Consider the following 26,498-nt stretch of genomic DNA (forward strand, 5'->3'; position numbering starts at 1 on the left):
TTAGATCCAGTTATCCTGGCCAAACATGTAATGTTCTTCATTTGTCAAGACACTGTCCAAGTGCTCTTTTCACATATCATGGTGACACTTTGCACAGTACTGCATAGTCATGTAATCTTGAAGCCTGTTACATTTGAAAACCACTGGTTAAGATGGCATTTCATTTATGGGCACAGATATTGAGACAAGGTGTACATTTACATAAAAAGGGCTCAAATCAGCCATTTAGTACTATATTCCTTATTGCTAAATAACAAATAGAAGACATGTAACCTACACATATTTCAAGAGTGTCAAGTCATTTAGGGCTATGGTTCACCCAAAACATTTTTAGACTTTTTTTGTTCCCCATGAGAAATAAGGCAAGTGTAAAATCTGTGTGGGCCATTTAGGGTGTGACAGTTACTCGTGGCCTGTAGTATCAATGTGCAACATTTTTACTCAGGAGATATTGAGTTATTAAGCACTTTAGGGAGATACGAATAATAGTAAGAACTACACACTAATACATTTACATTTAGCAGACGCTCTTATCCAGGGCAACTTACAGTAAGTACAGGGACATTCCCCCGAGGCAAGTAGGGTGAAGTGCCTTGCCCAAGGACACAACATCATTTTGGCACAAACTGGCAACCTTCAGATTACTAGCCTGATTCCCTAACCGCTCAGCCACCTGACTCCAATAATTACTATAGCAAATCACTCAACATTAATTTATCATTACATGTCATTACATGTCATTACATATTATATAATGTACTGCATATAAAGGTACAAAAGTGAATAGAAATTTGGAGTCTGGCTAAAAAGCTATTTCTATGACAAAAATAATAATAATAATTAGAGTTATGACAACTGAAAACATGTTTTCATTTGCATCAACTGTACCATGAAAGTTTCAATTCCACAAGTCAGCAACATGCGATACAGTTCTATATATGCAATTATAATTAACTTTCTTACTCCATAAAAGTACAGTGGTGAAACATTAATTAGAGAGCAATTAACATACCCACAGCACATAGATTTCATGTGACATTTGCAGCTGAATTTACACAAAAATAACATTGCAGAACTTCATTTGCGCTCCAGATGTGCAACACAACTCTTTCCTGGCATTGTGTTCCAAAGTAAGCTAGATTTATTATAACCCTACCAAGAGAGGGATTTAGTACTTATGTTATTTATTATTATTATTATTATTATTATTATTATTATTATTATTATTATTATTATTATGTTTTGTACACAAACTGGTGTGTGACTGGTGAGAGGTCTTTGTATTTGCACTAATGATATCACCAACATGCTAAATTTGATTCTAAATATCAAGAAATGGGTGTGATCTCCATTGCTCTATATGTTGACTGGTATTCAATGTTAGACAGGAAATTCTGTCACTTTGCAACATTGCATCATGTCTCTACCAGAATGTCTGAAAAAGCTAAGATTGGTGTGAGTGCAGCACTTCTTTAGGATAATGTAGCATAATGGCTTCGGTCCAATTAAGTATATTTTCTACATTTAGCCTAATGCCTAAAAAATACCTAATCGAAAGTATTTTCAGGCAGTCATTTTTTTTAAGATGATTTAAAGGTTTTTTATGCGTAGCATAGGGTTAGGATTTCCGATGAGACTGCTTGGTATCGGTCTGGAGTCCTCTGCCTCCTTATGCAGCTTTTCCCAGATTTTCACTTGAGAGCAGGACCTGTGAAGGCAGGCTTGACTCCTCTAACTCATCATCTTGAGGGGAGATGATAGAGATATGATCAAAGCAGTCCTCTCTGTGACTAACAGTCTGGGGCGGAAGGGAACATGGCCTCTTTAGGAACTAGAGAAGAAACAAATATTGTTGGATGAGGAAATGGATGGAAAAGAGACAACTGTAGTATATTACAGATGTTTTCTGGTTTTACACACAGGCTGGAATGTTGCACCTTTATGCCACCTCACAGTTCAGTATAAAAGGTACCAACACGGAATGTGGGGGTCATTGTTGTACTGGCAATTTGCCGGCAGCGAAGGTTGTCACAGAGCTGAATCAACGTCTGTGTAAAAGGGACAGCTGGCATTGCGGGACCACACACACACACACACACACACACACACACACACACACACACACACACACACACACACACACACACACACACACACACACACACACACACACACACACACACACACACACACACACACACACACACACACACACACACACACACACACACACACACACACACACACACACACACACACACACACACACACACACACACACACACACACACACACACACACACACACACACACACACACACACACACACACACACACACACACACACACACACACACACACACGGCACTGATGTCACACCTGAGTCCAAAACACTGCCATGTTATTTCAAAGCACAGACGATATTGCATTATGCCAGCTTTGTTTGGTTAAGTGTATACAAGCAAAACTGGCATAATGACAGGTCATCTTTACAGCAATATTGCAGGATCTCTGTATAAAAGGGGCTAATATAACTAATCCCACAAGAAGATCCTGCCTGCCAAACTTTAAATTAGATAAGAAGGGCTGTAACGGTTCTGAAAACAGACTAAAAACACAATATAAGCGTCCACGAAACCGCGATGCCCCCACTACCTCAACCCACTACAGGTGCAGCCAGTTGAGCTGTTATGGTTATGACTGTAACCAAATATATATATATATACAGTTAGGTCCATAAGTATTTGGACATTGACACAATTTTCATCATTTTGGCTCTGTATACCACCACAATGGATTTGAAATGAACCAATCAAGATGTGCTTTAAGTGCAGACTTTCAGCTTTAATTTCAGGGTATTTACATCCAAATCAGGTGAACGTTGTAGGAATTACAACACATTTGATATGTGGCCCCCCCCTTTTTAAGGGACCAAAAGTAATTGGACAATTGGCTGCTCAGCTGTTCCATGGCCAGGTGTATGTTATTCCCTCATAAAGGGAGTTCGTTATTTCATTGACAAGGAGCAGATAAAAGGTCTAGAGTTCATTTCAAGTATGGTATTTGTGTTTGGAATCTGTTGCTGTCAACTCTCAATATGAAGTCCAAAGAGCTGTCACCATCAGTGAAGCAAGCCATCGTTAGGTTTGTTTTGATTTTTCAGCCTATCAGAGAGATGGCAAAAACATTAGGTGTGGCCAAATCAACTGTTTGGTACATTCTTAAAAAGAAAGAACGCACTGGTGAGCTCAGCAACACCAAAAGACCCGGAAGACCACGGAAAATAACTGTGGTGGATGACAGAAGAATTCTTTCCCTGGTGAAGAAAAACCACTTCACAACAGTTGGCTAGATCAAGAACACTCTCCAGGAGGTAGGCGTATCTGTGTCAAAGTCAACAATTAAGAGATGACTTCACCAGAGTAAATACAGAGGGTTCACCACAAGATGTAAACCATTGGTGAGTCTCAAAAATAGGAAGACCAGATTACAGTTTGCCAAAAAACATCTAAAAGAGCCTGTACAGTTCTGGAACAACATCCTATGGACAGATGAGACCAAGATCAACTTGTACCAGAATGCTGGGAAGAGAAGAGTATGGAGAAGGGAAGGAACTTCTCATGATCCAAAGCATACCACCTCATCAGTGAAGCATGGTGGAGGTAGTGTTATGGCGTGGGCATGTATGGCTGCCAATACCAACTGGTTCTCTTGTATTTATCGATGATGTGACTGCTGACAAAAGCAGTAGGATGAATTCTGAAGTGTTTCGGGCAATATTATCTGCTCAGATTCAGCCAAATGCTTCAGAACTCATAGGACGGTGCTTCACAGTGCAGATGGACAATGACCCGAAGCATACTGCGAAAGCAACCAAAGAGTTTTTTAAGGCAAAGAAGTGGAATGTTCTGCAATGGCCAAGTCAATCACCTGACCTAAATCCAATTGAGCATGCATTTCACTTGCTAAAGACAAAACTGAAGGGAAAATGCCCCAAGAACAAGCAGGAACTTAAGACAGTTGCAGTAGAGGCCTGGCAGAGCATCACCAGGGACGAAACCCAGCGTCTGGTGATGTCTATGGGTTCCAGACTTCAGGCTGTCATTGACTGCAAAGGATTTGCAACCAAGTATTAAAAGTGACAATTAGATTTATGATTATGTTAGTTTGTCCAATTATTTTGGTCCCTTAAAAAGGGGGGGGCCACATATAAAATGTTTTGTAATTCCTACACCGTTCACCTGATTTGGATGTAAATACCCTGAAATTAAAGCTGAAAGTCTGCACTTAAAGCACATCTTGATTGTTTCATTTCAAATCCATTGTGGTGGTATACAGAGCCAAAATGATGAAAATTGTGTCAATGTCCAAATACTTATGGACCTAACTGTATATATAATATTATAGTTTCACAATTAAGACTTGTAAATCTTAAAAACTCATGTCAATCACATATGCATAATTCTATTTAAAGTTAGGGCAAGCTGTATAGTTCATAAATATTACACATTACACCTTATTTTGTGGTCTTCTAACCACCGTGATTAGTTTGGTCCAATCATGATCGAGTGACTAAGACTGTGGTAAAAGTTAGGATAGTTTAATTGGCTCAAGATGGATTATAACCAGGAGACTGCAGACTACCCATTCAAGTCGGCAGTGTATTAACGTTTTGGTTATCCAGTGCAGAAGGGATGGCAATTGTATCAGACAACACACATACAATTTAATGTAATATCAAGAGTTGGAGGATGCGTATGGGTCATAGACAAGTCAATGCCTATGAGAAATATTTTCATATGGGGTGATTGTCAATATGGGATATTGTGTATGGGCAGGGGGAACAAATTATTGTTAAATTAGGCTTAGGTTTGAAAAGGGTGAAATTGTGTAAAAGGGTGTACATAGTTCAGCAAGGCAATGTACTGCATAGGGCAATGGTGTATGCAACCAAAATATTGGTACCAACCTCTTTTAAGTGTGGTGGCATCCTTACAGGGGGCTGAAGACACTGTTTCATCTTCTCATAATTCTTGACGACAACAAATGCAATCCCTAGTATTACACCAGCTGATAGGAATACAAATGGTACAGAGAGACCAACAACCATGTTTCTTCTGTCTTTTTCTGTTCATAAAGAGAGAAGCATATACATACATACAATTGTAGTTTACTGTCATAATTTTTACCTTAAATTGCTGTGTCTTAGTGTAGAAGACTGGGTGGATGGAAAAGGGATGGAATAATGTACAGATTTTGTTATTGGCCTAAAATTTGCCTTTTTATTCACCAAAGTTGCATTCAACTGATCACAATGTATAGTCAGAACATAAATAACGTTATTGTACTGCACAATTGGAAAGTACTGTTACAATTGGAAATAAATGTTTAGAACGTATTAAACAAACTTCAAACAACTTCAAAGACTTCTTATTAAAAAATCATCCACATGCAGCAATGACAGCTTTGCAGATCCTTGGCATTCTAGCTGTCAGTTTGTCCAGGTACTAAGGTACATTTCGCCCCTTGCTTCCTGGTGCACTTATGTGGGTGGCTTGTTGGACACTTCTCACTCACTTTACAGTCTAGCTGATCACACAAAAGCTTAATGCGGTCAAGACCAGCGGTCAAATGTATCAAACTGATAAAAGTAAGCGTACAGAGAAAACTGGAAAACTCCATACACAAAGTTTTTTGTAGATTTCTGAACACTGTACACGACCGATAAGTTTGTCTTCAAAGATTTCATCTAAAGGCAGGGTAGGCAATGTTGTTGAGAAGCACTTTGTCATATTTGCCGAAAGTAACTTCACGTCTTGATAGCAACCAATATATCTAAAGGTTTGACAGTAATATGAAATCATTCTGACATCTGTGGGCGTCGCAATACTGTAATAAACACTGGTTGTGTTTATTACAGTGGAGTGGGGGGGGGCAGAGTGTGCGCAGTTAGGTAGGTAGGTAGACAGGTACCCCGTCCATTGGACAGGCTTTCCCTCGAAGAAAACTGTAATTTGTTATGCATGAACTTGATCTCTTCCCCTTCCAGTCACGCAGTGTCACCATATCACACAAACTCAAAGCATAGGCATGGGTTCTAAGGCACGCAGATTCTCAAAGCAAGTGTTATTTTTTACACATTTTGTAAATAAACAAATAAAATAGTTCAATGAATACGAGTTAGGCCTAAATAAAGTAAATTGCACTATCAATTTATTAAAAATGGCAAAGACAATTGCTTTTCTGCATCTTCAGACTTTTAAACCGTGTGCAATAACGCTAAGCCTATTACTGTGTTAAATAAAAAGTTACAAGACACATGATACATTTGTTTGATTATCCTTGGTAAAAAAATAATAATTTGGGAAGTGATTTTCTAGGACCAAATTAGCAATTTAGCATGGCTTCTCAAGGATAATGACTTACAATAAAATACATTTTAATAGCAGTGTTTCCCTCTGAGTTAGATTCGATTTGTGGTGGTAGGCAGGGGCGGAGCCAGACTTTGTCAACATTAGGGGTAAGGATAGGTATCGAGAACCGGTTCTTGTTTAGAACCGGTTCCCAGTGAATCGATTCCTTGGAATCGTTAGCAAAATTCCTTAATGATTCTGTTAACGATTCTCTGTGCCGTTAAACAATTAAAATGCTAAATTTAATAATGGATACAAAAATCGATATGCTCAGTTTAATAATGGGACACGCGAACGTCTGTCTGAATAAACTATAAAAGTTCACACACGCATGCGCGAAGACAGACTGCAGCAAACATGGCAAATAGGAAGAAGCGTTCTAAAGTTTGGTTGTATTTCACACAACAAAATGACAACAACGCCACTTGTAACGCGTGTAAAAAGTCTATTTCGTCGAAGGGAGGAAATACTACAAATATGAAGAAGCATTTGAACACACAGCAGCGCAGCTAACGTTCGCGCTTCATCTCTAACTATCTAAGGTAGAGCTAAACTGCTAAAAAGTGATCACAACCACTTGTTACTGTGTGAAGCAATTTGCCTTTATTGTGTGTAGTCGATCTAGTTAGAAATAGTTTAAGCTTTATGTAATTTAAACATTACGCTGGACTCATTGTTAAATTTGATTGATGTATGTTACTATGAACATTATTACATTTAACTTGAATGTATCAGTTTTAGACAAATTCGTGCAGAGAATTATGATACTAAGGCACAATCCCAATGTCCCCCCTAATCCCGATGCCCTGAACCCTCACAGATTTACTTGATGTCACCTAGTGATTGAATGCAAGAGGCTGCAAGGGCTCGAAATGCTATAAATTGGAATGGGAGAGCACTTTGCTGCATTATTGGCAAATTAGTAATGTTGTTGGATCAAATCTGATGAATGCATATTTAGAACAACCTACACACAGTTCTGGCTATATTAACCATCAGTGTCAAACTATGTTTACGTCAGGGTTGGTTGCTCCTTCCATGCATGCTTGTTTGTTTACCGTTGTTCTTTCTTGTCTTATGAGGCGGGTTTGCCATGATTTTTTATTCTTACTTCCGGGCTTCCCCTGGTAACCCTGGTGTTTCATGTCACAACGCTGTGAAATGTGGGCAATTCCCTTAGCTAAAGTCTGCAAAAATGCGAACTAACGAAAAGGGTGCATAAAGGGCTCAAAATGTCTGCGATATAGCCCTTGTGCACTTGACGAAATGGGGGGACAGTGGGACAGCCCTTAACCCTCACAGACTTAGCGAGAACGGCCTCAAAGTCCATAAATCTGTGAGGGTAGACATTGGGATTGGGGCTAACCGTTCATAAACTCTGGATTGATTCTCCGGAAGTCTTTTCTGAGGGAAAAAGCTGTTTGTCCCGTGCATTCATTCAGAGCGTGCACGGAGAGAGGGGGCTATTCAGTCGGTTGTAGTGAAAGGGAGATGGAACGCAGGGCATCTTGCGGGGCAAGAAGGGGCTGAGAATCAATGCGCTGTGCGCAAATCTACAACAAATGTTTTTGCCATGTTATACAGTAAAAACTTTGATCAATTTGTGGCGGTCTATTTTTTTATTGTGGTGGGCCGCCACAAATAAATCAATGTATGGGAAACACTGAATAATGATGGTGCTGTTTACACTACATCGGTAATGTCCTGACTATACTTTGTGATCAGTTGAATACATCACCTGCCCCCCAATGTATGTCTGAATGCACGTTTCTCACCTGATGTTGGGATGACCACACACTGTGGCTGGCTTGGGTATCCATATGGCTGTAGGTATAAAGTGTACTGGACCTCCACACAGTAGCGCTCCTCTACATCCAGATCCTCTATTATCAAGGATGACAGTGTGACTGTCTCCTGTGGTGCATGGCCATCTCTGCTGTAGCTGATTAAATAACCGGCATTGTCAGCATATTTGTAGAACAAGCTGTTGTTCCGCATGTAGACTGTCAGGGAACCTGGTCGGGGGGCTAGTGTAAACACTGGGCTGCAGGGGTTGTCTGGAGAGAACAGAGAAAGATTGACTGGGCTGGGGTTAAACACTAGAAGCACCGAGCCATTTACTAGAAGCGCCGAGCCCTACTAGAAGCGTCAAATTGACCCATGAGTCTACAGACAGGGACGTCGTTACTGACATGTAATGATCACTAGATGGCGCTTGTTGCACGGAGCAAAGGCACGGTTTTAAAATTAACGTGTCTTCGGCAATCTGTCATTTATTTACGTGTTGTTAGTCGGTGATTATTTCATTGGAACGTTTATTGTCTAGCCCTTCAATCATTCAGCAATATTGTATTTATTGGCTAAAGAATGTCAAACAAGTTGCGGGTTTGGCTAGACTGCAGTTGGTCTAGTACAACCCCAATTCCAAAAAAGTTGGGACGTTGTGTAAAATAAAATAAAAAACTGAATACAATGATTTACAAATCTCATAAACACATTATGTTATTCACAATAGAACATATAAAACATGTCAAATGTTTAAACTGATGAAATGTACAATTTTAAGGAAAAAAATAAGGAATTTGAATTGGATGGCAGCAACACGTCTCAAAACAGTTGGGACGGGGGAAATAAAAGGCTGGAAAAGTATGTGTTACAAAAAAAAACAGCTGGAGGAACAGGTCAGTAACATGATTGGGTGTAAAAAAAAAAAAAAAAAACTTAGAGGCAGAGTCTCTCAGAAGTAATGATGAGCAGAGGTTCACCAATCTGCGAAAACCTGCATCTACATACCATGGAACCATTTCAGAATAAAGTTCCTCATCGTAAAATTGTGAAGACTTTGAATATATCATCATCTACAGTACATAATATAATACAATTATTCAGAGAATTTGGAGAAATCTCTATGTGTAAGGGACAAGGGGGAAAATAAATTCTGCATGCCTGTGATCTTCAGGCACTCAGGCGGCACTGATAAAAAAACAGGCATGATTCTGTAATGGAAATCATTGCATGGGCTCAGAAACACCCTCCAGAACTCATTGTCTGTGAACACAGTTTGCCGTGCCATCCACAAATGCAGGTTAAAGGTCTCATGCAAAGAAGCCACATGTGAACATGATCCAGAAACACTGCCATTTTCTCTGGACTAAAGCTAATTTAAAATGGACTGCCAAAGTGGGAAAACTGTTCTGTGGTCAGACAAATTGAAATGTGAAATTCTTTTTGGAAACCTTGGACGCTGCGTACTCCAGACTAAAGAGGAGAGGGACCAACCGGCTTGTTTTTGGAGCTCTGTTCAAAAACCTGCTTTTCTGATGGTATGGGGGTGCATTAGTGCCTAGTGGTCAGCTTGCACATCTGGAAAGGCAACATCAATGCTGAAAGGTATATACAGGTTTTAGAGCAACATTGCATTTGCTTGCATTCAGGCATCATCTTTTTCAGGGAAGGCCTTGCATATTTTAGGAAGACAATGTTAAACCACATCCTGCATCTGTTACAATTGCATGAGTTCGTAATAGAAGAGTCCGGGTGCTGAACTGGCCTGCCTGCAGTCCAGACCTTTCACCAGTTAAAACCATTTGGTGGATCATGAAACGAAAAATATGACGATGAAGACCCAGGATCGTTGAGCAGCAAGAATCCTGTATCAGACACAAAAGGGACAACAGTCCTCTCCCACAACTACAGCAACTGGTTTCCTCAGTTCCCAGACAGATGCAGACTGTTGTTAAAAGAAGAGGGGATGCTACACAGTGGTGAACATGGCCTTGTCCCAACTTTTTTGAGACGTGTTGCTGCCATCAAATTCAAAATGACCTTATTTTTTCCTTAAAATTGTACATTTCATCAGTTTAAACATTTGAAATGTTGTATGTGTTCTAATGTGAATAACATAATGGGTTTATAAGATTTGTTAATCATTGTATTCTGTTTTTTTTTTACACAACGTCCCAACTTATCTGGAATTGGGGTTGTAGTTCGACATCAGAATGTTATAGTCGGCTGACAAGATCACGTTGTTGTCCCCAGTTAAAAGTATAAACAAACACACAGGGACATCATAAACATTCAATGGTCTATTTAGATCCAGTTATACTGGCAAAACATGTAATGGTCTTAATTTATTGACCTAACATAGTCCAAGTATTGCAAAAATTAGAACACTGTTTGGAAATTCAAGGCTATAGACTTGATATTCTGTTGATGCTTAGCCTATTCAATTTAACACCTTTTGGAATGACAACGCAGTGGATAATATGTCCAAAATAATATTATACTATAAGGCTGGGTGTCAACCTGCCTCCACCTCTCATATGCTAAAATCTGGAATTGCTGGACAGACTCTCTACTTGATGGCTCTCACACCTCATTGTGTAACTTACTGTAGCATTGCTAGTCATATGTTGATAAGTAAGGGTTAAGATGTGCTGTGATTGGTTGTTCTTGGGTAAAAAAGGAATTGTGAAGCATTGTTCTGTGTATTCTTGATCTCCTGAGACCTTCTCCTAAGCTCTGGCTTGTCCTTCTCCTTCCTCACCTCTTGCCTTCTCTCTCTGGTGTACAATTATCATGTTAGAGTAGGTAAGAGTTAACCTTCATTTTGTAACATGTCTTGCCTTGTAAATGATTTCATTCATTTGAAATGTTATTAAATGTTTATTTCATTTAACCTTTGACCATTCTTGCTCTGATTTAACCCATAGTCAAATAACTGTAATTCCATTGGTATTGACATAATTTGGTTCATGTTGATACACTTCAGTTTCCCATCTTCCTTTCAAACATAGGGGAATAGTTTTGGTTGTTTGGCCAATATGTAACCTCCTACAATACCGTTTGAGAATGTGTATTTTGGTTTTATAAAGACCATTACTGAAACATTGGGATTCCAGTTTCCAGTGTAGATGGCAGGTTACGCAAGGCCATTAGCGCATGTAAAACGAGAGTTGTATTTGATAAATCAATAGGCGGCCTATCTACTACAGCTAGCCTGACAGATCATTTAGAATAGCCTGTTTTTTTTCCCTTTGCATCTATGGACAATATAGAATAAATAGGGTAATCTTGGGTAGCTTCTGCATTGTGCACAGGACTTTTTCTTTCTTTTGAGCTGGTAACCTGTGGATTGTACCAGAGTCAAACCTTCAACACGGCCATTTCTGACCACCTCAGTAAGACACAGCACTGACGACATTATGACGACTGATTGCATTATATGACGCCTCATACAATGCCATTATCTTTCTGGATGAGCCTCAAAGGGCTGATACCAGACCTGGCGTCTCCTTCTCCCCAGAGGAGGGAGAAGCTCCAGCCAAATGGCCCACCTTTCTCAACCTCTCCCTACTCCAGAAAACTCTGGATTAAACAAAGGATTTATCCAAAACAGACATTTAACGTTAACTATTATCTTATTAACAGATATCCCACTCTGTTTCATAAATTGTGAATTATATTTCAAAAACTAAAATTTTGCGATGTTGTGAATGATAATTAAAAGGTTAGCCGAAAATGACAACCCAAAGTTTAACCAAACAAATTCAGGGCTAATGAAAAAACATTCAGGCCTCAAGCACCAGAAGCAACCCGCCCGCTCTGCCCGCTCCGCCCGTGGCCGATAATGATACTTTACTTAAAAGTGAACAACAGTGTTGTTCACTTTTCTCTCTCTGGGTCCGGACCCGGACCGCGGTCCGCCAATTAGTGACCCCTGCTGTACAGGTTTAAAAGGCTACCTCTGCCTAGACTGACATGCACCAATTCAGAGCATTGAGTTTCACATCCTCCTTATTGCACTCACTCTTATTCCCATAGCTATTGTGGTCTCAAACAAGCATAACTACATGTGGCCTACACATCAAACCACATTTGTCAATTGGAGTCATGGTTCATACGAAGATATTTGTACATTTTCAAAATGTTCACTGTACATGGTGGACTGTATGGGTCACCACTGTATAGATTCCCATGATAAATAAGGCATGTATAGTTTCGGGCATTTTAGAATGATGGGGTGGAAATGCCATCACTTTGAAAATGGACAATTGGGGCGTGGCCGTAGCGCCTCCTATGGGTAATGGTGGGTCATTTGTGGTGTGGTAGTTACTCATGGCCTATACTATCAATGAAAAGAACTTTTTCTAAAATGCATTACCATCAAGATCCACAAGGGCCTTCACTTCAAGCCCAGGAATGAGTGGGGGCTTGGTCAGCCCACAATTGCCTGAAATGTTGTGTATGCGTCTCGCCAAGCTTGCGCGTGTGTAAAGGGGAAAGGCTGAGTGTGTGAGAATGCGGAGCAGAGGGAGACATTACATTGGAAATTTCCTTAACAATTAGCCAAGCATGCATTTTTCAAATATTCACCAAAATTCAACTTTTCATCTTACAGTCAACTTTTTCTGAGATTTGTGTACTAAACATTCTCAAGAGTCTTCATGAACTTGTAATTGAATCAGAGTATCAGTTTTTGACTGGCGGATGTGTAAAGCATTATTTTAGCGTTAGCGATAAATTCGATTTGCTTTATATCAACCATTTTTGGAAATATGAAATAGCCTTTGCAGATGGTAACATGTTGTAGTGTCTTCCTTGTGACATACCAAGTTACGTGTTGATATCTCAAAGATTTGCTGAGATTTGACCCAACTTCCTGTTTGGTTGCTTTTTTGCTGATTTTGATTGGCTGTGCCGGACAAACGGTTTAGAAAATCAAAACGCCATGGGATAACTTTTGTGAGGCTTGGTCTGAAGATCATCTCTGGTCATTGTGAAGAAGATATGACAAAAATTGTAGGAGGAGTAGGCTTTCAAAGGTTGTTGATACAACCAGAAATAGCGTCATAGGGTGCGTTGAACTCGTCTTGATCCAGGGAATTCAACGGTACCTCATTTTAGAAAATCGGTCATACGGTTCAAAAGTTACATGTGTAAACACAAGTCCAACTTTGACCGGTTGGTGGCGCTAGAGTGCTCCAATGGGTGACATGAAAATTGGTGAATATAAAGAGGGGACTGCGCCGGAAATTAGAACGTTTCTTTTGACATGAAGTTTAGCTGTGGCATTGACGACAGTACTACACACTGCGAGCCGAGTCTGACTGAAGCTAACGTCAAAACCAGCCGCGCTGTCACTCAAATTCCAAGTTTTACACATATCACAAAAATATGCTGACCCTCTGGCTGTCTTCGCAATCGCCATATCTTTAAAACACTACCCTCCTTCTGATTTTTGATGTAGAATTGACCCTGGTACGAAATTAAGAAAATACTCATCAGAGATCGACAGCTGACGCAATCGTCAACGCAGGCTGACGGGGCTCTCACGTAGCAAACCAATCAAAGTTTTTACAGCAACCTACATTAAAATCTCACCATCTGGCTGTCTTCACAATAGTCATATTGTCATAACATTGCCCTCCTTCTGTTTTTTGGTGTAAAATTGACCGAACTATAAAATTATGAAAATACTACACTACTATGACGCTTGCATGGCTGCCGCCTAGGCACTCTCACGGGCGACCCGCACTCGCTCAAATTACAAAGACTTTCACGACCCAAATCAAAAATCCGAGATGGCAGTTCCACTCGAAATTGCTTTCTCAACAAAGCCCAATGGTTGGTAATTTTGAGGGTTGGCATTTTTCACTCATAATCCAAGCTAGAACGTCTCTATCACGTTGTATCCATGCGTCGTTGCTAACGTGTGCTGACGTAGTGACGTAGGCTAGCACTGAGTACTCTTCGTTGACAGAAGGCACTTTTTGGCACAGAAACCCTATTTCTACTTAAACTGTGCAACGGAACGCAAATAAAAATACAAGCAACTCGATCGCTACCAAGACGAAACTTTTGACACATAGGTTGTCTATGTAGTCCAAATATTGACTGATCCTTAGGGGGGCGAAAAGAAATAATAAGAAATATATATGATAGAGAACAAAGGTTGTGCCCTTGCCGAAGGCAAAGCACACCCAATAATAATAATAATAAAAGGTAGAAACACTTAAGTGGCTTCGCGGCTTGGCCACCAATAATAACTAGAGAGGGTACAATTTCTGGGGAAATTGTAGGGTGTGCTTGCTTGCGTCGGTTGCACAGGGGTCAGTTTTTTAATGACATTTTTACAACTGATATTTCTGTATATTTTATATAAAAATGCATACTTGTTATTTATAAAGATTACATAGATTTAAAAGCATCTTTTTTTTGCTGCTCATTTACAACTCAAAATACGAGTGACGTGTAGAATGAAATAGATGTCTTCTCATTTCCCCTGCAAGAGGCAGCCTCATAGCTGAATCAAAACGAATACATTTGGCAGACCGGTGTAAAAATTGACCTAATCTCTATGATTTAAACATCCTTTTAAGTTTTTACCTTCTCGTGATATTTTCAGGCATTTAGCCTACTCATATTGCATTCATTCATAATACAGAACCCCCTTTGGAGATTATTCTACAACGTTACCGGCAGTAGAAGATGGAATTGCGATTCAAACAGTACCATCTGCTAACAGAAAATATTCCCCCAAAAACGAAAATAAGCTTGACATTTATTTAGTGGAAAATCGCTCATTCATAAAAAGCTCACTGGTAGCGATCATTATCAGTAACAACGCAAAATGCGATATAGCCCTGGGTGGAGAAGCTGCCCCGGTAAATTGTACTACTACGGTACAGTACTAGACTACTGCTGTGTTCGTCTTGGTAGCGATTGCGTTGGTTGAATTCGATGTAACATTCCGTTGTACGGTTTAGGCTGAAATTAATTATTTTCATGAACAGATTGACAAAGTTTAGGCTGTGGCAATGAAGTTCAGGTTAGTAGTCAGATAGTTTCACCTATTGAAAGATTTTTGATTTAAGTAAGGGGAGTGCCGAACATGTTCTGTCGCAGTTTGACTTCCTAAACAGCTGTGTAGATGTTTTTGTAGTGCGTCTCGCGTAGGCTACAGCGTTGCAGTGAGCAACACTGGTTTAAAACCACAAAATTATCAGTAATGATAATTTCACCAACAAATCGTTTACTTGTAATGTAATATCATAATAAATCCTACAACGAAAATGTATTTGTGAGGAATGTTTATTTTAACGATTGAAAACAGATGCATCATAGACCACTGTAGTATGTGTTGCCCGGGCAACAGAGGGTAATGTCATGATGCTAATTCTTCAGTGAAATAGTAGACTACCGTTTCCGAAAGTAGATGTGGGCCTACTTCTTTAATAATATCAGCTAATATTGTACATTACACAATAGTGTTTCACATCACAAAGTAAAATGAGTAAATAGTTATCACGCTGGCCTCTTTGCTTGTGGCGTTTCTGCAGCTGCCTTGCAGTAAAGCTATAGTTAGCCTAGCTATCCCCCAAGTTAACAGATGCGAAACGAACGTTCTGCTACAGGTAGTCACGCGTGTTTTCGTGACGTTCGTTACGTAGTGACGTTAGTAACGTCAGTGACTGTGGCTAGCAAATTAGCCACCGTTAGCTTCACTTTTCGCCACAAAAACGTAACTTACATTTACATTTAGTCATTTAGCAGACGCTCTTATCCAGAGCGACTTACGAAAGTAGGGTGAAGTGCCTTGCCCAAGGAAACAACGTCAGTTCGCATGACCGGGAATCGAACTGGCAACCTTCGGATTACTAGCCCGATTCCCTCACCACTCAGCCACCTGACTCCCTGAACTTGAGCCTAAACCGTGCAACGAAGGGTAAATACAAATACAAGCAACTCAATCGCTACCAATACGAAACTTTTGACCCCTAGGTTGTCTATGTAGTCCAAATATTGACTGAGACTTAGGGGGGCAAAAATAAATAATAACTAGAAAAGGCTGTTCCTGCGAAACAGCAGTGAGAATGCTGAAAACCTGAATGGGGATAGCTGACCATGTTAAAAAAGCTGAAAATAGTGAAGATTTTGTCGAAAGTTAGAAGCTGAAGCTTCCAAGCAACCGAAAGGTATTTTTGAAAGGGGCTGGAGCTGGACGAAGGCATAAAATTACAGAAAAGAGAAGAAGAGAAATGCAAAAAGAGAAATAATTCGGAAGAATTAGAAAATTTAGTAGAAAGTCATTTGGTCAGGTTTCAAAAGGTCTGAAATGTATTTTTGAGAGGACCTGGAGCTAACTCTGATTAAAATGCTGCTGCAAAAAAAGCTGAACTATTGTGGGTAGCAAATAAGATCATGCTTCATCTAACCAGCGGATCAACTTGCAAGTGTGTAATGTGGTATTTTTACAGACTGTATTAACACCGTAGGCGTGAATAATGCATGCATCGTCATTGTCGTCCATCTGTAGCCGAAGCGAAGCTAGAGAGGATGCAATGGGAGAATTTCTACAGTAAGCTATATCTACTGCTTCAAATTGAAAACGGAGACCATCTTTTGATTAAAGACAAGTTCCTTAACCTCTGTTGTCAATATCGCCAATACAAAGTAAATACTCTTCAGTTACGAAGCATTTGTTTGTAGCTAGGTAACGAATATTATGTCTGGAAAAACGTAGTTAGCTATGTGACCTGGTTTCGCCGTATGATGACAGTCGTAGCGTCACTAGAATGGAGGCTAGATTATGTACACTTTAAGATCAATGTTCATACCTTGTTTGGCCAATTTGGTCGATTGTGGAAAAAAAGTCTAACCGTTTTTAGTTATGGAGAGCCATCGCGCTAGCTCGATTATAAGAGAGAACTAGAAAGTGCATTTCCTGCAGAAAATGCGTTGGAATGCTGAAAGATGAATTTATTTATTTTTAATTGCTGAAAATACAGAAATTAGAAAATACCCGCAAGCTGAAAGCTGAAATGAATTTCAAAAATGTGTGAGTCACACAAAAGAGGCAGTGTGGAAGTTGAACTGCATCATCTAACAAAGCTAAGTGCTTAAATACAATGCGGGAGAATACGTTTGAACGTTGTGAAGCAAACAAAGAAATAGTTGAATTTCAAGAGGCAGTGTGGAAGCTGAACTGCATCATCTAACAAAGCTAAGAGCTTAAATAGCCTACAATGCGGGAGAAGCTGAAAGCTGAACTGTTAAACAGAAGAAGAAGTAGGCTAGCTAGTCGTAACAAGAATATTATAGTTTTAACAGCTGAAATTATAGTTGGAATCGTAATAGCAGTAGCAGATGTAGCCTATCATTGAGTGCGTTTACTCGGCTTTCTCAGTAAGATTCAATGTGTTGATTGAATGAAACATACAGCAGTAGGGCCGATAGGCCTACAGGAAGACACGGCGACACTTTGTTGTAGAAAGATGATGGTGCAAGTTTTGTTCGTGGAGCATACAACGATTAATAAAAAGACACATGTAAACGGAGTAGCCTAATCGTATTATTGGCATAAAACGACAATTGCTAGTGTAGGAGCCATTTCGGTTCATGTTTTAATCTTGTTTGGGACACTAGATGGCACTCCACCTTAATTGGGCTCACACAATAAAGGTGTGAACATTCATGCAGGTGTCAGGTGTTGCTTGATGGAGGGAGAGCACATATAGCTTTTTGACCGCTTCATTTGTATAACCAAAGGTCTGTTACATGTAAATTAGATGCAAGTTTGGATTTATGGATTGGATTTTACCGTGAGAAATAAAGTTTTCCTTACCAAGAACAAGAACGCAAGGTTGGAACGTTATTTTACATCTAACAAGCGCGTCAATCAAGTGCTCAGTCGGCAATCCCTCTGGGCTTTAAGTGTAGACTTAGCCCATACAGCTAGTAATCGGGTTTCTCATGGTCAAGTGAACGCACTCAATGGCGTAGTAGAACAAAACAGTTCCATTAGCAATAGTAGTAAAAGAGATATTAGCAGCACCTGCAGAGCCACCTCTTGTAAATTGTATTAGGTTGAAATACTATCAAACTCTGTCTTGTGACTCCACTCAGTGAGAGACTGAGTGGTGCGTGTCTGTCGTTGCCACGGTGATGGTTCAGCTATGATTGCTAACGCGCTGAGGGTAGAGAATAACAGAAATGTAGCTAGAATCCACACCTCAAACAAGTTAACCTAGACGCAAAACTATACGTCCAATCCAAAAAATAAGGATATTTTCCAAGACCCAAGACTCTGCCGAAACCAGAGATGTCCTTTATATTTATGTGCGGTCAGAAATACGACTACCGGCAGTTGCAAACAAATCAGTGATATTGAAAAAAGATGAATAGATATCAAAAAGCTGAATTATTTAAAAATAGTTTAGGGTTTTGTCAAAAATTTTACGTTTAAATGGTGGCTCTAGCTGAAAGATTGAGGAAGAAGAAGGATTTGGAAGTTGAATAAGTTTAAAGAAGTTTTAGAGGATTTGAAAGAAAATTCCATTGGAAACCCATGTTAAAAATATTATGAATATTGATTTATATTAATTCAAGCATAAGAGGTACAAAGCTGAAAAGATATAGCAGTCATAGCCTGAAACGGAATTGTTGGAATGCATTCCAACAATAACAGAAATGTAGCTAGACTCCACACCTCAAACAAGTTAACCTAGACGCAAAACTGTACGTCCAATCCAAAAATTATATATATATATTTTTTTTTTTCCAAGACCCAAGACTCTATGGAGGACTAAAAGTGCCACAATGAATTAAATAAATACACCATTAAATCATTACTTAAATGTGTCATTAATGAATTAAAATAGACATTAAATACATAAATGTGTCTTAAATGTGTCATGAATTAATTAAAATACCAATTCATTTAATGTAAAATACATATAATTATTTCACTATTTAAGTATTTCATGCTACATTTCATGCTACATTTCATGGTATATTTCACAACGAGTTGTGTTGCAGTGTTTCATTAATTGTGTTATCTGTCAAACTCGCCCATCAAAGTCAGTGGGTGGGGCTAGCGCGAATCTAGTCTGATCCATTGCGTTGGTCTGAAGTAGATTGCCTGGATAGAGACGATGGAGGATCTTCATGAACTTTCTAGGGAGTTGGTGAGAGACATTTTAGACTTAGCTGACGATGTGGAAGCAGGACCTGCTGACCCAGAGCATGTAGCGAGTAAAGCAGAGGAACTTCTTGAAGTTATTGGGTTACATTTATGTATTTGGGGAGTCAGGTGGCTGAGCGGTAAGGGAGTCGGGCTAGTAATCTGAAGGTTACCGGTTCGATTCCCGGCTGTGCAAAATGACGTTGTGTCCTTGGGCAAGGCACTTCACCCTACTTGCCTCGGGGGGAATGTTCCTGTACTTACTGTAAGTCGCTCTGGATAAGAGCGTCTGCTAAATGACTAAATGTAATGTAAAATGTATTTAATGTCTATTTTAATTAATTCATGACACATTTAAGTAATTATTTAATGGTGTATTTATTTATTTAATGGTGTATTTATTTAATTCATTGTGGCACTTTTAGTCCTCCATAAGACTCTGCCGAAACCAGAGATATCCTTTATGTCTGTGCGGTCAGAAATACAACTCTACTGGCAGATACTGGTAGTTTCAAAAACGTGTACCCAATTCTGCTTTCATGGCGCGTGTCTGTTTGGTTGCCACGGTGATGGCAACCAAACAGGCTGTAAATGTGAGCTCTTTAGTAGTTACATTGCCTGAAAGAGGACAATTCTTCCTACATTTTAAGGTATAACTTGTTTCTGTAAGTTAAACTATATGAACGTTAGAAGAATTTGTTTGACAATTTAGTTGAATATCAGAAAAATAACAGCCAGCAGTGTGCCACTCTGCTTGCTGCTCATTCATAAAAATCAAGAAGGAGCAACATTTTAATGTATTTCAAACTGTCATAATTCAAAATTGGCTGAATATTTGAAAAAGCTGAATCATTTGGGAATAGCTGAATGTCTTGTGAACATTTTAAAGGTTGAATGGTGTCTCTAGATGAAAGTATGCTGAAGTAGTTACGTTTGAAAGAGGAGGAAGCTGTAATGATTTGAAAGGATTTACCATTACTTTTAAATGGGAGAATAATTTGCACAAAAACCTTAATATATTAAAAAGTATAAAAGTGAGAAATGAGAAGAGTCATAGCACACATCTCCTGAAGGAGCTGAAAGTTTTGATTGCAAAACGGAATCGGTGAAAGTATGCAGGACTAGTTAAAGGACACGGAAGAACTAAGACGTTGGAATAATAATAAAGAGAAACAGGAAAGCAATAATAAATATATATGTGAGAGAACAAAGGTTGTGCTCTTGCCAAAGGCAAGCACACCCAACTAACAATAACAATAGGTTTCCTCCTCACAGAGGAATCCTAATAAGAAAAGGTAGAAACACTTAAGTGGCTTCGCCGCTTGGCGGCTTGGCCACCAATTAGCCATTTCCCCCTAAATTAATTTCAAACTTATTTAAGTTTTTGGGGGAATATTTTCAGTTAGCAGACGGTACTGTTTGAATCGCGATTCCATCTGAAATATACTGCCAGTGACAACGTTGTTACAGTAGCTTGTTTCAAAGGGGGTTCGCAGCTGTTTCAAAGGGTGTTCTTAATGAAATATGCAATAAATGCTTGAAAATATCACTAGAAGGGAAAAACTTAGAGGACGGACCCACCTGCAACCGACGCAAGCAAGCACACCCTACAATTTCCCCTGAAATTGTACCCTCTCTAGTTAAATTTTAGATTCCTATGTTTAATGTTTGCACCTTCCTGCCAAAGCAAATTCCTTATCTGTGCAAAGTTTCATGGCGAATAAAACCCATTCTGATTTCTGTTTACTTTTGAATGTAATGTTGAAATGCAAGCTGCATTGGTTATTGCATTGTTGATAGAAAGTCATATGTGACAAAGATTTTTTTTTGTCTTATAAAAAATTTGGGAAGGTAATTCATCTATTGATTTTCTTTAATTATCAAACAAAGTAGGAAGTGATTAGCAACCTCTGAGTAGCAAACTCAAATGTAAAAAAAAATCGAGATGCATCGATAATTGTTTTATTGGTTCAGAATTGATAATCGGTTTAGAATCCATAATCGGTTTTGAATCGAATCGTTGACCTCGGAATCGAATCGTGAGGTGCCAAGAGATTCCCACCCCTAGTTCTCATGATCATTGCAACTCCACGAGATCTTGCAATGTAATGAACGATGAAGAATCTCGCTCCTGACTCCTTAGCCTCTCTCCTCTCGCTTTCTACTCCTCACTCCTTTCTCCTCCCTCCCACCCTAATTCTATTCCTCACTCCTTTCTCCTCCCACCCTCATTCCACTTCTTCCTCCTGTCTCCTATCTTGTAAGCATTTTTATCTTGAACTGCACTTGAGATCTACAAAATATAGACACACTGTCACTCACATAATGGAACTAATCTCCCCCCAATCTTTTTTTCACAAACTGCACATAACATAAAACAATTGATAACAGCCCAAAAGGTTACTGCAGATTAATGTATTTTGAAGAACAACAAAGTATCAGTAATAGAATGAATTGTAGTTGAAATAAAACCAGCGACGCATGATTTCCAATTTAGTGGACAGATGATCAATTGTCATTTCCTCACTAAATAAAAGCAATATTTTTTTTTTTACAAAATTTCTTGTTACAATGGCCGTTTTTGACAATCCATAGGCCATTTTGGATTTTCAAAATTTTGTTTGGCCAATGGCTGGCAATGTACGGGATGATGCAAAAGCGTCCACTGGAGTGGCTGATGTGCAACTAGACCACCAAAACCCATGCATGTACAAGAAAATGAGTTTTGAATAGTCCAGTGTAGTGACCACTATGCGTAAAAGGGTTAACATTACTTTCGGTAGATATTTTAGTTACATTACCATAGCTGTAGGCCTGGACTGCGGCAGACTTTCTCCATCCATCCAATGCATAGACACGCAGCATCACACAGTCACTCAACTTCAAAACTGAGGAGATATTGCAGAACGTGAGCTCTGTCTGCACACAGCCTGGTACTTCCTGCCACTCCTCGCTATGTGTGGGGGAGAGGACAAATGTGGGAGGGGGAAGGACAAATGTGTCAACAGTAGGGTTGCAAATTGCTGGAAAAGTTTCAAATGCAAAACTGTCTTTTCTTTATTTCATTCAAGACACACATAGCAATAGGTGTAATAAAAGGTGTATTGTTAAAGTTGCAAAGGGGTTGAAGGGGAATTTTCAGGACAGTTTCCATGAGAATTCTTTGAAAAATGTCCTGGGAATTTTCATTCGCAAAAATGTTCCTTCAAAAACTTTTGTTTTTATTTAATCATGATATTGTACATTAACCAGGGTTCGTACAGATACTGTATAATGAAATTCCAGGACTTTTCAAGCACTATTTTGTGGGATTTCAAGGACTACAATCAGAGATCTCATTTATCAAACATACACTTTATTTACTTTAAGTTAATCCTTATCAAATCTACAAATGTTATTCAATCAAGAGCAGCGAGTGATTTTCTCTTTTTCCTTTGTTCTTTGATTAACATTAATGAGACGGACAGCAGTGGGTTTATTAGATGGCTGTCCTGACGACGCACATATGACACAAATAAAGTTCTTCCAGCTCTTCACCTTCATTTAAGACTTTGAAACTCATTTAAGACTGTGCTTACGAGGATACTCGGCAAAACATTTCTTCCTCAAGTAGGGGTAATCCATACGGTACTGGTGCGCACTGTCTGAGAAGAAGCGGCTTTTCTCTCGGTGTGTGTGTGAGTCGGGCGTGTGTGCAAAGAATGCCACTTCAGACAGAGCTTCTTCAAGACCTAAATGATTTATACTTTGGATCTTATCGTGCTTGAAAAACACTTAAATGAGCATGATCATATGCTATAATGCAAACCAATGCCAGAAAAAACGTTTGGTGCTTTAATTAAATTAGCAGGAGGGGGGATGGGCTGAGGCATAATTTTGAGCGAAAGACTGTATTTATGTTTTATAGGAAATAAATATTATATTGTCTTTAAATAATTCAATCACTTTTCAAGTACCTCATCATTAATATGACTTTAAGGGTTTTCCAGGACTTAAATTTCAAAAAGTCAAATTCAAGTACTTCAAGCACTTTAAGCACCTTGTACGAACCATGATTAACTCAAGAAGCTAAATATAGCTTCTTGAGTTGAATATCATGTTGTTTTTATGTTGCTTATTAATACAAATACGTATATGTTAGTGTTGTCACAAAACCGGTACCACGGTACCAAGTCAGTAATAAAAAATAAACAGTGCAATAACAGAATTTCTGAAGTACCAGGTTGCAGACAAGCACAGCCTTTAGCCCAAGGATGTGTTAAATTTTGTTTATTTTTACTGAGGTTAATAATTGACCACTAAGTAGAGTAAAATTAGCTAATATTAAAAAGATAAATGGTCTAGTGTATGTCTTGCTAGCGAGCTAGTGCCAAATGCCTAGTCAGCTAGTTTTTTCTTGTAGTACTAGAATTTTAGGTTTAGAAGCTTGCTCTTTGAGGAGGTGTTCATAATGCAAAAGCCCTGCTTTTATCAAACTATAATACATGTTTTATGCTTGGAAAATGACACCTTATTAATTCCTGAAATGTATCTAAAAAAACAAATATCATAATTTCAGGAAATGGCAGTTATTTCCCCAAAATTTTATCTTGAAAAATTACAGAAAAAAGTATATTCTATTCAAGAGTTCAAAAGCCAGTTTCACAAACTTAGATTAAGGCTAGGTCTTCGACATTTGAAATTAGTTTCTACCAAGTAAAATAATTTTTCAGTGAGGGTCTCATTATTTCACTGCAATTCAACTGAACTCAACAGGACTCATCAGGACTCATCAGCCCAGGTATGATACTGTAGCAGATAGCTACATAGTATAAGACAACTCACATAAGGTACATAGCTGTGTACTTGACATGATGTAGGTGCTCATTGCCTCGTCTCCAACGTAGCGCTGAATCCACATGAACATCTTGTGGTGGTGCAAGTTCATCTGACATTACTGAGGACAAAGAAAGGAAGAAAGAAATTAAACTTTGGAATGTTTTTTTAAAAGCTCAACACATGCGTAGTCTGACTCTACATAATGCGGCGTTGATCTATATCTAAAATGGAAGATACATTTGGGTAAGTGGGCCCTACAGCCCTAGGCAATATCAGTTAATCGGTTAAATCACACCACTCAAATGACATCTGATATGTGACACTTTCATCCAAGCAAATTCAGTCTCCCCTTGTGTACTAGGTGTCATGTAATGTTTTAAAATTTTTAAATGCATGAAGTAAATGTTATAGCATGTGTGAGGTGGAAACAACACCTTTCAGGCAAAAAAAACCTCTGCGTTATACATAGGGGTGTGGGGGAAATTCGATTAACATTTGAATCGCGATTCAGTCTGCTAGTGATTCAGATAGATTCACAAATGTATCGATTTGTTATTTTAATTTATATATGTGATTTTTTTTGTGGATTTTTTACAAAAAATCTCAAAAATCGTGAATCGATTTTTTATCAAATCGTGAACCCAAGAATCGAATCGTGAGGTACCAAAAGTTTCCCACCCCTAGTTATACATGTCCCATACATCTAACATCAGGTGTCATTTGAATAGCACAAACTATAATGTGTAATTCCAAAAGAATGAACTGAACCTGTGAGATATGAAGAAATAGTGGAATTATGGCATGTCAGAGGTTGAGGACACAATTCATCGCGAAACACATTACGTCAGACTCAACAAAAACATTGACAACAATGTGCCCACATTGTCTCATATCTAGCTCGTTTACAAGGTGACATTAACTGTGGAGCTGGGCGAAAATGGACCTCCCCAAAAGTCAAGCTTTGTGAGAAACTGGCGAGACAGAGAATTTCTGACTTCAGATTAGTAGCTAAATCTAACGCTTGAATTAATATTAGACCTATATTAGGTCATATGACCGAAAAGGCAACAAGAACTATTGTAATGGTGTCCACCCTTCAAACTGCACCTGCAACTCCCAAAGACACTCAGTTCTGCTGAATATTAATATTAAGTCTAGCTACGGCAGAATTAGACAAGATTGAGCTAGCTAGCTACCCTACATGTATTTTAACAAAAATCTGCTTGCTAAATCATTGGTCAGGTTCGAACTAGTTCCAGTGGCAGTGTTGAGATTAAAGCCACGGTGGACAACCCTTCTTACTAAGGAACTAATTTCAGTTTCGTAGATTCAGATAGCTAGCTGAGATTTTTAGCTATAACATTTACCAGCTTGTTAATTTACTACCTAAAGTCGGAGGAAAAATACGTCAAAAACGGCCAGGATAACTAGCCATCCTGGCTAAATCAGTAGCTGTGTGACTGGACGTCAGCCACAGCTAGCTAGCAACATTTTGTGCTCAATGTAGTACTAGTAGCTCAATCCGTACAGTACTACATGTCCAGAACTAGCCAGCTAGAACTGTAAGATCTGTAACGTTACCTTGGCTGATGGACATTAAAATCACTGTCAGTGAAAGGCCACTTGGATAAAGCAACCTTAATTTCATTCCTGTAGATCAGTCAAACGTCATCAGTTAACTAGCCAAATTTCTCCAAGCAAACTATACCTAATCCCCAAATCTAACAATTTTGGTCCACACTGACAACCAATATTCTTCTTGGAACTAGATCTAGCACGACTTAATACCAAACGGATTTAATGCAAGAGTGCCTGTGATAGGAGGCCTAATGTTAGCACGCTGCCCAGAGAATGTTTAATATAAGTGCCACTCTCGGGAAACTTCCGGGTTCTGAACTGGTTGCAGTTCCACTCTAGTTCCATATGAGAGCTCTAACGCCCGGGCGAGTGCAGAATGAATGGAGGTCTATGGAGCTATAGCAGTGGATGGAAATTAAATTTTTTGTCCACCGGCCATGTTTTTACCAGCCACTTTCTTGTTTTTAACCGACAATGTGTAACTGCATGTGAAAATTAATACTACAAGATCTACAATACTTAAGAAGTTTATTTGATCTCAGTCTCAATGAAACACTCACACTTTCTCTTTTATACATACACAAACCACGAACTGATATACATTTCATTAAATGAGTAGGGCAGATTAAACAACAAACTAACATTCCCCCACTCATCCTCCCCAATCCCAGTACAGTTTACTCCTGCTCATCAGAATCAGATTCTGAAGTTTCAGAGATGCTTTC

At 39.0% G+C, this 26,498-nt stretch overlaps 1 protein-coding gene across 1 annotated transcript; it reads right to left on the reverse strand.

The window, feature by feature from the left end:
• LOC136957467 (interleukin-10 receptor subunit beta-like) lies at positions 1-26,023 on the reverse strand. Its single transcript, XM_067251417.1, has 6 exons — positions 25,777-26,023; positions 24,202-24,313; positions 22,179-22,330; positions 8,189-8,470; positions 4,970-5,127; positions 1-1,831 (listed from the first exon to the last, which is right to left on the reverse strand). The coding sequence occupies exons 1-6, from the start codon at positions 25,841-25,843 to the stop codon at positions 1,670-1,672; spliced, it is 933 nt and encodes a 310-aa protein (XP_067107518.1). The 5' UTR covers positions 25,844-26,023; the 3' UTR covers positions 1-1,669.
• Between the last annotated feature and the right edge of the window lie 475 nt (positions 26,024-26,498).

This window comes from Osmerus mordax, chromosome 2, assembly GCF_038355195.1.
Source record: "Osmerus mordax isolate fOsmMor3 chromosome 2, fOsmMor3.pri, whole genome shotgun sequence".
NCBI classification, from domain to species: domain Eukaryota; kingdom Metazoa; phylum Chordata; class Actinopteri; order Osmeriformes; family Osmeridae; genus Osmerus; species Osmerus mordax.